At 45.6% G+C, this 14052-nt stretch overlaps 1 protein-coding gene across 3 annotated transcripts in view; it reads left to right on the forward strand.

Annotated features, from left to right (window-relative positions):
* LOC110539030 (centrosomal protein of 112 kDa) overlaps window positions 1-14052 on the forward strand; it is a 230858-nt gene that overhangs the window by 52760 nt on the left and 164046 nt on the right. For all 3 annotated transcript variants that reach the window (XR_016486041.1, XM_090197093.1, XM_090197094.1), the window contains exons 13-17: window positions 4190-4344; window positions 4614-4743; window positions 6249-6341; window positions 6593-6652; window positions 8109-8188. Coding sequence is in view for 2 of the 3 variants with exons in the window: in XM_090197093.1 (XP_090053219.1) it covers window positions 4190-4344; window positions 4614-4743; window positions 6249-6341; window positions 6593-6652; window positions 8109-8188 (518 nt within the window). In the remaining variant the exon portion in view is untranslated. The remainder of the gene's footprint in view (window positions 1-4189; window positions 4345-4613; window positions 4744-6248; window positions 6342-6592; window positions 6653-8108; window positions 8189-14052) is intronic.

Here is a 14052-nt window from a genome sequence, read left to right on the forward strand (position 1 = left end):
TTTTGGGCACCAAATGAACCAATTTTTATTTATTTAAAGAAGACCCATTTTATCCTAGTTAAATCTATGAAGGACTCAGGAGAGCAAAGCTAATATGTAGCCTATCACTACACACTTGTCACTTTGTGTCTGTCTCTCTGAAGGAGCCCATTAGTGGAGTTCAGTGCCGGTAATGTAACGTGCTGCTAACACCTGGTGCTCAGGGGAGTGCGCCAAACACACACACACACACAGCCTCTCCGTCTCATCCCATGCCAGGGCGTTAAGTGTCAGCACACGTCCTGACTCAGGCCTCCTTCGTTCCCCCTTCATTTTCTTAAGGCACGCTTGTTGGCCGCTTGCAGACAATTTACAAAGGACCCCTCTCACGGGGCCTGACGGCACTGGCCGTCCCTCTCTGTCCCAAAAACACACAGAGCTCTCCTGTCTCAGTCAGCTCTCATCAGTTAGAGGACTGCACACTCCCCATCCAGCCACTTTGTCATCACATGTATCAACCTGCGAATGCGCTGCATTCCAAACTGTCACACAGAGACTAGGTGTTTTTGGTTTCCCATTGGTTCTGGGAACGAAGCCATCAGTTTCCTGACCGGTAAAATGGAACGTTTTTAAACGTTCTGAGAATCGAAGTGAAAATGTAGCCTATTCTGGGAACGTACATTTTTTGTTATACTGAGGTTCTGATAACATTTTACTATGGTTTCCTGAAAGTTTTCCTGGGAGGTTTTATTAACGTTCTGACAATGGAAATTCTAGGTTATTTTGAGGTTTTTGAATAACTTTCACTGAAAGTTTCAGTAAGACTTTTATTAACACTACTAGCTTAGTTTGGGTTCACTTGTTTAACTCCAAGCACAGGAAGGATGCATGAACATTTTCTTAGGCATTAGTCATGCAAATACATTTATTTTTTATTGTGGCACGGCATCAGTGAGATTCAAACCTATGATCTTCTGATCTCTATCTATAGAATTAGTCCACTGCGCCACCAGGAAAGAGAGCTAGCATGCCATGTTTTTTAAAACTCTAACAAAGCTGTTCATTTTAGTATATTCAAACAGACCCCATTTCAAAGTCAACATTCAGGTCAACATTCACAAGGCCGCTGGGCCAGATGAATTACCAGGGCGTGTACTCCGAGCATGCTGGCAAGTGTCTTCACTGACATTTTCCCTGACCGAGTCTGTAATACCTACGTTTCAAGCAGACCACAATAGTCCCTGTGCCCAAGAACGCCAAGGTAACCTGCCTAAATGACTACTGCCCCGTAGCACTCACATCTCTAGCTATGAAGTGTTTTGAAAGGCTGGTCATGGCTCACATCAACAACATTATTCCAGAAACCCTAGACCCACTCCAATTTGCATACCGCCCCAACAGATCCACAGAAGACCAATCAAATCAAATTTTATTTGTCACATACACATGGTTAGCAGATGTTAATGCGAGTGTAGTGAAATGCTTGTGCTTCTAGTTCCGACAATGCAGTAATAACCAACGCCTATTCCCCCTCAGTAGACTGAACATTTTTTGCCATGGGTCCTCAGATCCTCAAAGATATACAGCTACACCGTCGAGAGCATGTTGACTGGTTGCATCACTGCCTGTTAGGTAACTGCTCGGCGTCCGACCTCAAGGCGCAGCTATCCTGCACCATTCCCAGAACATTGTGGGATGGTTGTATGCAAAACAACCATAGGACCACCACACTCTCACCAAGCTCTAAGAAACAAATGGTTCTCAGAACGTTATGTGCTAGCTGGGCAGTCACAATCAGCTGGGTCACGGTCATTAATCACCAAACAGAAGAAAACATGGTGGGACTACATGGACATTTGTTTTCCTATGCAAAATGTTTTGCTATGATGTATCCTAATGAACACGCCCCTGGACTTTGTTTGATCACCCTCGATTGAGTTTAGAATGAGGGTGTCTGTATGATTGGTAATCTGGAGCGGTTGTCTGGTTTATGAAGAATGGGATTAGAGGATTTGGTGGGATTACGTAGGCCAAGAGCAATGAGCTCAACTTCTGTGTGCCCTTTAAACTCGTATTGTGAGGAGGCAGAACTAGGCAGAGCAGGTGAAAGCGAAAGAAACAGCAGCTTGGGGAGAGAGAAAAACGCTTTTGGGAACAAGAGAGAAGATGTTTTCATAGGCAGGCGGAACAGTTGACTTTTTGAAGTCTATTTCTTTAACTTTCTCTTTGAGACTTTGCAGAGGGAACGAAGAGCCTACAGATTCATCAGATGTGTCTTTTAAAACAGTCCCACCTGATAGGATCTATCCCTGGTGCACTGAGGACTTTGATGTCTGCTTAGCTGAGAGTTGGAGAATCTTGTTGCTGAGAAACACAGTCGGTTCAGGCTGACTGTAGAATTGAGCATGAGTTCAGTTGGGTAAACTGTGGTGTGGTGCTGGGATAGTGGGTTTCAGGCCAGAGAAGGCTGGTGGGAGGAGCTTCAGGTGGACGGGCTCATTGTAATGACTAGAATGGAATCAATGGAACAAAGTCAAACGTGATTTCCATATGTTTGACACCATTCCATGTATTCTATTCCAATCTTTACAATGAGCCCGTCCTCCTATGGCTCCTCTCACCAGCCTCTTCTGATACTGGTAAATGGGTTTGGATTGATGAGCCACTCATGCTGTAGAACAGTAGGGTGAAATAGAGTTGTACTGGTCTGCTATCTTAATTTGATCACTGTTGTTGCAGAGAATTTTCCTACTCAGCAGGAAATGCAAATTGTAGTGTATTCAAGGTTTAAAAGGCTTCTAACGTTTCTGATTTCCACTTAAAAATGTCAGCCTTGATTTGCCCTAATGAAAAATGTATCACAAAAATGTCCATTAATTATAATCCACATAATAATTGCAGGATTATTTTCCTGCTGTGAGAAGCAGGGTCCTATTAAGATGGCGCATCTGTGACAGAATTGTTCATCTTGATGGTGGTCAATGATGTTCATGCTGTCTCATGCTGATGTTCCTCTCCCACTGTATAGGACCAGACAGTGATGTTCATGCTGTCTCATGCTGATGGTCCTCTCCCACTGTATAGGACCAGACAGTGATGTTCATGCTGTCTCATGCTGATGGTCCTCTCCCACTGTATAGGAGCAGACAGTGATGTGCATGCTGTCTCATGCTGATGGTCCTCTCCCACTGTATAGGACCAGACAGTGATGTTCATGCTGTCTCATGCTGATGGTCTTCTACCATTGTATAGGACCAGACAGTGATGTTCATGCTGTCTCATGCTGATTGTCCTCTCCCACTGTATAGGAGCAGACAGTGATGTTCATGCTGTCTCATGCTGATGGTCCTCTCCCACTGTATAGGACCAGACAGTGATGTTCATGCTGTCTCATGCTGATGGTCCTCTCCCACTGTATAGGACCAGACAGTGATGTTCATGCTGTCTCATGCTGATGGTCCTCTCCCTCTGTATAGGAGCAGACAGTGATGTTCATGCTGATGGTCCTCTCCCACTGTATAGGACCAGACAGTGATGTTCATGCTGATGGTCCTCTCCCACTGTATAGGAGCAGACAGTGATGTTCATGCTGTCTCATGCTGATGGTCCTCTCCCACTGTATAGGAGCAGACAGTGATGTTCATGCTGTCTCATGCTGATGGTCCTCTCCCACTGTATAGGAGCAGACAGTGATGTTCATGCTGTCTCGTGCTGATGGTCCTCTCCCACTGTATAGGAGCAGACAGTGATGTTAATGCTGATGGTCCTCTCCCACTGTATAGGAGCAGACAGTGATGTTCATGCTGTCTCATGCTGATTGTCCTCTCCCACTGTATAGGAGCAGACAGTGATGTTCATGCTGTCTCATGCTGATGGTCCTCTCCCACTGTATAGGACCAGACAGTGATGTTCATGCTGTCTCGTGCTGATTGTCCTCTCCCTCTGTATAGGAGCAGACAGTGATGTTCCTGCTGATGGTCCTCTCCCACTGTATAGGAGCAGACAGTGATGTTAATGCTGATGGTCCTCTCCCACTGTATAGGAGCAGACAGTGATGTTCATGCTGTCTCATGCTGATGGTCCTCTACCACTGTATAGGAGCAGACAGTGATGTTCATGCTGTCTCATGCTGATGGTCCTCTCCCACTGTATAGGACCAGACAGTGATGTTCATGCTGTCTCATGCTGATGGTCCTCTCCCACTGTATAGGACCAGACAGTGCGGGAGCTGGAGCTGCGTGTGAAGCAGCTGTCAGTGGAGGTGGAGAATGGTAACGTGCTAAGGCAGAAGGTGACCCAGGAGAAGGGCCAGCTGGAGATCCACATTGCCTCTATCAGCTCTGAGCTTCAGGAGGCCAACCGACAGTAAGGAGGAGACCCCACACCTCGGTCACCCACATCCATCCACCCACTCACTGTTCTCTTCCCAAACCTTACATGAAAAGAAGGAAAAGTCTCACCCCAAAATACACAGACAGCCCCCAACTCATTTACCGACCCAATCCGACACAGAGTTCCCCAGTCTCATCCCCAGCTCCAGCCTCTGTTTGAGCCAAGCAGTAGGCCCTTACAGTAGTGAGTGGTGCTGACTGTTTGTATGTCTGTACTGAGTATGTCTGTGTTGTGTTGTCCAGGAGGGTGTCTCTGCTGAGGGAGAAGGAGCAGCAGAGTGAGCAACATGAAGACACACTGCAGAGGCTCCAGACCAAACATGAGGCTGACATCAGCCACTTCCAACAGGAACACACACTCTCCGCTGCTAAGGTAGCCAACGGCATGTGCTAGCAGACTAGACTACTGTAGAACACTACTGCACTGCGACAGTATCATTGCGCAACATGGTACGCAGCAACATCTGGATGTGCGTGCAAAACAAGTTCCACATTCACATTCTGCTACCATTTCTGTCTAGCCGTCTGCGCATACAAATTGATGCATACGTTCAATAAATCCAACGTATGCATCACACAGAACGCACCGCGACGGCCTCTGCAATGCAGTGCTGCAAGGCAACACAGTGTTCCATTGGAAATGAATGTACTTCTGGTGTACCAAAATGGAATAACGCTGTCGGTGTGATCGAGGCGTAAGGTACCCAACCAAATTAGTATAGAAAAACTAGATGCTACACCACTGCATTACCTGATGCTACACCACTGCATTACCTGATGCTACATCGCTGCATTACCTGATGCTACACCACTGCATTACCTGATGCTACACCACTGTATTATCTGATGCTACACAACTGCATTACCTGATGCTACACCACTGCATTACCTGATGCTACACCACTGCATTACCTGATGCTACACCACTGCATTACCTGATGCTACATCGCTGCATTACCTGATGCTACACCACTGCATTACCTGATGCTACACCACTGCATTATCTGATGCTACACCACTGCATTATCTGATGCTACACCACTGCATTACCTGATGCTACACCACTGCATTACCTGATGCTACACCACTGCATTACCTGATGCTACACCACTGCATTACCTGATGCTACACCACTGCATTACCTGATGCTACACCACTGCATTACCTGATGCTACACCACTGCATTATCTGATGCTACACCACTGCATTGCCTGATGCTACACCACTGCATTACCTGATGCTACACCACTGCATTACCTGATGCTACACCACTGCATTACCTGATGCTACACCACTGCATTACCTGATGCTACACCACTGCATTACCTGATGCTACACCACTGCATTACCTGATGCTACACCACTGAAAGAACTATTAGCTGGGCACACGCTATTCAATTCAAGGGGCTTTATTGGCATGGGACATATGTTAACATTGCCAATGCAAGTGAAGTAGATAATATACAAAAGTGAAATAAACAATAAAAATGAACAGTTCCACACTCTCTCAAAGATGTTGTAGAATGGTTAGATATATCTTCATGCTATACTGTGTATGACTTATGTTCAACTGAAGCCTTGACAGCATTTATATCCCCCTGCTGCTGAGTCATATGGTTGTTAGATAAGACTCATGTTGTTATCCTCGCTCACTTTCTCTCTCTCTATTTGACCTTTTAGTCATTTAGCAGACACTCTTATCCAGAGCGACAGGAGCAATTAGGGTTAAGTGCATTGCTCAAGGGCATATCGACAGATATTTCACCTGTAGGCTCAGGGATTCAACCCAGCAACCTTTCGGTTAATGGCCCAACGCTCTTAACTTTACCACCTGCCTCGTTCTTTCTCTCCCTCTCTCCATCTCTCCCTCTCTCTCAGGCCTCTGATGTGATTGAGGACCTGGAACAGACAGTGGCTCAGCTCAGACAGCAGCTACAGGACAGTGAGCACAGGAGACTGAAACAACTCAGGGTAAACTGTGTGTGTGTGTGCGTGCGCGTGCGAACTGCTTCATTCCACAACTGGAAGAAGTAGAAAAGACTATACAGATGTGTGTCCAGAGACCCATAACCCTCAATATCCTCTGCTGGATAGATTTTCAAGCAGATGGGTGTTTTGTTTGAATGTGAATAATGGGAAAAACACATCACATAAAAATAACTTGTTGTGCTTCTTTGTAGTTCTGTATGAATGTTTCAGACTTCCTGACTTGTGTTTTCCAGGACACAGAGAATAAACTTCAACAAGAGAAAGCAGATCTGCAGCACCACTGTGAGAAAAAGGTACAATCTCTATCAATAGTTACCCGCGCATCAAATCAATGTGGTTACCCTCATGTCAAATCAATAATCAATATTTGTGTCAATACAATACTCTCATATCAAATTGAGATATATGGCTGACCTCTTATTTAGTGTATAGGCTCAAAATAAACAAAGGCAGACTGTCTCACTTTGTCTTAATGAGGAGCGTCCTTTCCTCTGAGTCTTACTCTACATAACTATGTAGGCCTACCATGCCTAAAGTCAACTCTGTGAAACCTAAAGCCAGATCATAATTACATTCTACCTGCCTTTCCAGACTGACTGTGGTTCAATGGGAGAGATAAAAGCCTGGGACCCACATGGTCCTGGCTAGATCCCCTTCTACCCTTCCCTTTGATATGTTATGTCCTGCCTGTAAACTCAATGCTGTGATTAACAGGTCAGACTACTGCTGGTCACAGGGTCCACAGGGCTCAGTGGCTGTGGGGAGGAAGGGTGGAGTGGAAAGGTGAGGGGCATTTGGAGGAGTGAGGGTTTGACGTTTAGGGGAGTTGGGGGTTCAAATCAAATGAAATGCATATTTAGCAGATGTTTTTGCGGGTGTAAGGGGGAGAGCTGGGGTGTGGCGTGAAGTTGCCCAATTTAAGGCCATAGGGGACGGGAGATGAAGTCTTGTCCGTCCGAAGAGCCATGCTCAGTCGCCCCAGCTAAATCCAGCAAGGACCTTAATTGCTGCCAGACAGCAATGGCAGCGACCCCTTTCTCTTTCAAGCCTCCCTTCAAAGCCAATGTGTTGTCATAAAAAATCCCCCATCTAATGAGTTGGTCCGGCCAGGCCAGAGTCAGGTGGGTGAAGATCAGGTTTAAGATGCAGGTCCACACACCTGGTTCATCTTCAAAGTAAACCCTGCATGTTGAAGGGCATAGCAGTCAGTCATAAAGAGGGGCTGGGAGGGTAACAGGGCTGTGTGTTTCAGGTCAGGCACCTCTGCATTGGGGGACTGATACACCTGCAAGCTAGCTAGCTACCAGGTCTGGGTCTCTGTTAGCAGGGTCATGGTGAGGGTCAATGCCATTTCACCTTCTGTTGTTTAATCTTTATGTGACTGAAGTAAGTTGTTAGTTGAAAAAATAGTTAAATAGCTACATCAAATGTTTTGAGTGCACAGCCTTTCTCCATCTCCCAGTAAACTTGATGAAAGAATCTGTCTGCCTGTACATTCTTAAACGCCTATCAGGAGATGTGCCCAGATGGCAGCTTGATGATGGGTGGAGATAAGAGGTCAGGGAGAGGCAACCCCAGGGCCCAGGTGAATAAGGTCATGGAAAGGGGTGCTTGCTGAGAGATGGACCTGCTGTCATAGTGTCTGTCTCGGTTTCTACCCCTCACTCTCTCTCTCTCTCTCTCTATCTCTCTATCTCTCTATCTATCTATCTATATCTCTATCTCTGTCTCTGTCTCTCTATCACACAGGTGCGTGCCCTACACAACGAGGCGGAGAAAGAGAGGGAAGAGACCAAGAAGAAGATCTCCAAACTTGAAGAGTCACTGAAGTGAGTAGCAAAACACTGTAAATCAAATGTCTGTTTTCTTCTTTCATTTCATCACTACTTGGGGACTTGCCATTCAGTTTGGTTCAGAACACATCAGAAACATGGGATTTGTTCACACACATCACCAACCCACAAACCCACAATTCCAGCTTATGAAAAATGTCTCACAGCGAGCCAACACAGGCTTCCATCCATGCAATTATACAATGATACAATCCCCCCAAAGTCACTGATTTAGAAAAATGCTTAAGCACTCAGACATTGGTAAGTGCTAGTTACAGGGCCCGGGATACAGCTATAATTTGCAGAGCTCACCCTTGTGCCGTAATTGAAAACTGCAGTGGATATTTGAAGCTATATCAAATGTTGTCACTTTTAGTCTCTCCATATGTTGCCTGTCTGACACATGCTGAAACATAGGAACCTCCATAGAGAGTTCTCATATCTGTGCTGTGTAGCGTCCCCAGTTGTGGGGCAGTGCCGAATTCCGTATTGTTGTACACCTCTCCTGTCTCAGATCTACAATGGCCGTGTCCGAATACCCATACTAGCGTATTAAACTGCATACTATTTAGCACGCACCGTTTAGTAAATAGTATTTTTCCAAATTCAACCAGCCTGATAATAGATAATTTCTCTAAATGCGGAATAGAGTAGGAATGGAGTTATAGGCCTACTCAGGCTGGTTATAGGCAGACTATCACATTTTACCTACACTGAGTGTACAAAACATTAAGAACACCTTCCTAATATTCCGTTGCACCCCTCTCTTTTGCCCTCAGAACAGCCTCAATTCATTGGGGCATGGACACTACAAGGTGTTGAAAGTGTTTCACAGGTGTTCTTAATGTTTATTATACTGTGTATAATGTAGTAGATCCATATAGCCCATCTATCCTATTTACAAAGAACTGAAGACAGAAACTGATAAATTGGGAACAACTGGACAGCAACATAATGATCATTGGGAACGAGATCAGAACGACTGCTAAGGCTTGATCCATAAATTAAATAGGTAGCCTACAAAAGCATACTTGATTTTCAAAAATTCACAATTTCTGTAATGTTGCATACTATTATACAAAAGAAATGTGCATACTCAAACAGCCGACTATTTAGGATGCAAGTATGGGTATTTGGATACAGCCAGTGTGTCCTCCAGATGTGTAGTTAGCAGGGGTTAATGGCTGAACCCGGGATCACTGAGGCCGCACTGGAAGACATGGAAGTGGTTAGGACTAGAAAGAGGCCTGCCAGAGAGAGAGAAGAGCGCCTTGGCATACCTGGCCACTCTATTTCATGTCAATTAGGCTTTCTTTCCGTTTTCTCTCGTTCTCTCGTCCCTCTCTTTCTCTCATTCTTGTTCTCTTACTCCCTCCCTCTCCATCCCTCCCTCCCTCTCTTTGTCTGGAATTAGTAAGAACCGCAGCAGCCTCGTTTGACATGTTATACAGTCTGACATGTCACCCACCCTGTGATCCTTCCCACCTCTGATGTCATTGGTTTTGTTTGTTACTTGTCTGTTGGCCGTAGCCTGTGAGATTCCACACCGCTACTTTTCTATCCTCACTTCATACTGCATCGTTTATAGTCATCACGTCGTATGCCCATGTTTGGCAAGTCTGTTAACGAGCAGGTGACCTTATCTGTGACAAGGGGCTACGGGAGGAGCCAGGGCTTTGGCTACATCCCAATACTCTAACATGGCCTCATTTCCTGAATAATTTTACTTGAGACCATTGGTCATTGATGTAAAATCTTTGAATGGTCAAAAATATTATAATGTCGAACCAAATATGGGCTTTTCCTTTACTGGGCTCTGCTACATTATTCCAGCTACAATCACATCTCATCCTCATGCACCCCTCCCATCTCATCCCCCCTGCACCTCTCCCTCCATCCCGCCCTTCCTCTTTCCATTCCTCGTACATTTCTCCCTCTCTCCATCCCTCCCACCAGATGTTTGGCTGACTGAGCTCCTCCTATCAGGCATTCCCTCCTTTCCTCCTCTCCTTTCCTCAGTCGGCTATCGTTCCATTACAGTAGAGTACAGTCAGAGCTGACAGGCTAGGCAGGGCCAGGTCTAATCCAGGGCCTCCTAATGCTGCATGCATTCCTCACACTAATTAATACCATACATTACCTCATTACTGGCTCATACACAGATTACACTTCCTCTAATGAAAGTAGAATGTGTTCTGCACAATTAAAAGCTCACACAATCTAAGCTCACTCAATCCTAACGGCCCGGAACGCAGCCCCAGTCCCAGTTCTAGCCCCAATCTCAGCTCCTGCCCCAGACCAAGTCTCAGCCCTAACCTCAGCCCCCCAGTCTCCTAATGGCCCCGGAACACAGCCCTGCCCCAGACCAGGTCTCAGCCCTAACCTCAGCCCCCCAGTCTCCTAATGGCCCCGGAACACAGCCCTGCCCCAGACCAAGTCTCAGCCTTAACCTCAGCCCCCCAGTCTCCTAATGGCCCCGGAACACAGCCCTGCCCCAGACCAAGTCTCAGCCCTAACCTCCGCCCCCCAGTCTCCTAATGGCCCCGGAACACAGCCCTGCCCCAGACCAAGTCTCAACCTTAACCTCAGCCCCCCAGTCTCCTAATGGCACCGGAACACAGCCCTGCCCCAGACCAAGTCTCAGCCCTAACCTCTGCCCCAGTCTCCTAATGGCCACGGAACACAGCCCTGCCCCAGACCAAGTCTCAGCCCTAACCTCTGCCCCCCAGTCGCCTAATGGCCCCGGAACACAGCCCTGCCCCAGACCAAGTCTCAGCCCTAACCTCTGCCCCCCAGTCTCTTAATGGCCCCGGAACACAGCCCTGCCCCAGACCAAGTCTCAGCCCTAACCTCTGCCCCCCAGTCTCTTAATGGCCCCGGAACACAGCCCTGCCCCAGACCAAGTCTCAGCCCTAACCTCTGCCCCCCAGTCTCCTAATGGCCCCGGAACACAGCCCTGCCCCAGACCAAGTCTCAGCCCTAACCTCTGCCCCAGTCTCCTAATGGCCCCAGAACACAGCCCTGCCCCAGACCAAGTGTCAGCCCTAACCTCTGTCCCAGTCTCCTAATGGCCCCGGAACACAGCCCTGCCCCAGACCAAGTCTCAGCCCTAACCTCTGCCCCAGTCTCCTAATGGCCCCGGAACACAGCCCTGCCCCAGACCAAGTCTCAGCCCTAACCTCTGCCCCAGTCTCCTAATGGCCCCAGAACACAGCCCTGCCCCAGACCAAGTCTCAGCCCTAACCTCTGTCCCAGTCTCCTAATGGCCCCGGAACACAGCCCTGCCCCAGACCAAGTCTCAGCCCCAGTCTCCTAATGAGATCCAGTCAAGCCTGTTTACCGTACTCTACTCTCAACTAGGGCTGTGGCCGTCATGACATTTTTTCAGCCGGTGATTGTCAAGCAAATAACTGCCGGCCTCCCGGTAATTGACCGTTAATTAACATAAACACATTTAGCATCTTCTGACTTCCACACATAGCCTACAAGCCACTGATGCAGATCTTTGGAACATCTACGTTTAAAAAAAAGTATAAGATATCCATGTAATATAGCCTACACCTTCACAATAAAGCCATTAAATATTTTAGACAGGTCTAAAGAAGCATGATATGAATAAAATGTAGTCTAGTTCAGAAGAACACAATAGCATACTCTATTATGTTAAGCCCTGATCTGACTATGCAATATGGCTGTGGGCTACACTAGTTCATTTAGCAGACAAGATTTGCTTAGAATTCCTTGGAATTATTCTATATTATTTTATAGTATGAAGAATACAATTGAACATAGGATATTTTATCCAAATGATTCGAGAGGGTGCGCACATGCAGCTATTTTGTGTTGAGCGGTTAACAAAGAAACTGGTACTCCTATATGCTTCATTTAGAATTATTTATATAACTTTAGTTGTGATACAAATGTTGGGCTATATGTTTTGATTTTTAATACATTCTAAGGCTACGTGATGCGACTCTAATGATGATTTGAAAAAATCGCATGAAAAGCTTGAGCTCTGCCTAGTTTTTTTTGCGCAGTCTGTACACACTTCATCAGTCTCTCATTCACAATTTGAGTACTTAATAATGCCTTGAATTTCCTGGAGCATCCCCTTTGTGTCCCCCCTAAAAAGAAATCCATGCCTTTTGCGGCCCTTGGGCTGAATATAGTAATTATAATTCCCTTCTCCCGGCTGCGTGCTCCAAGCACCTCTCACTCACATGGCTCTCTCAGATAGCTCAATTCTTATTAGCCAATGCACATGACGTGATTGGGTCTTTCTCACAGGCTACAAGTGAAGACAGACACATCGGGGAACGCAACTGTGCACGTCCTTATTCAATTCCGATGTGCATATTAAAGAAATTAGAAAAACTGTCCACATGTATTTTTCATCAGCCCACAAGATGAGTAGGCCTAACGAACAGCAAAAGCACTATCTTATGTCAATCTACTATCCCCCATAGTACAAAAGTTGACCTATTGTACTCTGTGCCAGAAATAAATATTCCAAACATAGACTGGGACTGTTGTGGGATGCGATAAATCCCAAATTAATATGGTATGATACTGACCTTATTAAAACTTATAGACCTATGGGCTAGGCTACATGAGGTATGATACTGACCTTATTAAAACATATAGGCCTATGGGCTAGGCTACATGAGGTATGATACTGATCTTATTAAAACTTATAGGCCTATGGGCTAGGCTACATGAGGTATGATACTGACCTTATTAAAACTTATAGACCTATGGGCTAGGCTACATGAGGTATGCAACTATGATTTGAAAAAGTCGCAAAGTTGATTAAGTTGGGCATCATTCACCAGTGATAATATATCATTCATATACTAAACAATATATGTATGCAATTTCTTTTGATTTAGAATGGACCATTATCATGTACCTGTCTCAAAACAGGGGCAGCGGAAAAAATACATGTCTTCTATGCACTTAAATAGCGAATGGAGGACCCTTTTCAAGTGGTTCATTTTCCTGCCAGCTAGGTAGGCTATACTTCTGTATAGTAGGCCTAGCCTCTAGAAAGCTGATTAGATCCTCCTCTTTTTAATAGAGGCCATCACTCTGTTTTCTCACGCAATTGCATAGCCTATAGAAATGTTTACGCAACATGAGCTCATGGTCTGTCATTAAGTATTTGATTAGATTTTCGATTACATTTGCATTGATGTCAGAGTGGGACAATAGTGTGCTGAGTACCAGGCAGTTAGTACGTTTTGCAGGCTACTAATGACCATCAGCAGCATCAGAGCTTGGAGGAGCTTAATTACCGTGACTAAACTGTCACATGGAATTTGACTGCTGTCATGACTCGTGACCGCCGGTGTGGAAGTAGTACAGTCTCCGTAACAGTCCTACTGTCACATGCTTGGTAAACAACAGGTGTAGACTTAACAGTGAAATGCTTCCTTACGGGCCCTTCACAACAATGCAGAGAGAAAGAAAATAGAGAAATAATAGAAAATAAAAGTAATAATAAAAATACAATGAGTAATGATAACATGGCTAAATACATGGGGTATCAGTATAAAGTCAATGTGCAGGGCACGAGGTAATTGAGGTACATATTTATTTATTTATTTAATTAGGCAAGTCAGTTTAGAACAAATTCTTATTTACAATGACAGCCTATCCCGGCCAAACCTGGACGACACTGGGCCAATTGTGCGCTGCTCTATGGGACTTCCAATTACGGCCGGATGTCAAACAGTAATCTTGAAAATGTGAGGAATGTGTGTTTCTATGATTTTAATGTGAGTTCTACACCTGACATGTGAGTTTGATGTGGTTATTAGGCAGGAAATGCATTGAGGCTATTGTCAGGTAAAAACCCATTG

This window comes from Oncorhynchus mykiss, chromosome 13 (genome assembly GCF_057628025.1).
Source record: "Oncorhynchus mykiss isolate SJ-2025 chromosome 13, ASM5762802v1, whole genome shotgun sequence".
In the NCBI taxonomy this organism is placed as follows: domain Eukaryota; kingdom Metazoa; phylum Chordata; class Actinopteri; order Salmoniformes; family Salmonidae; genus Oncorhynchus; species Oncorhynchus mykiss.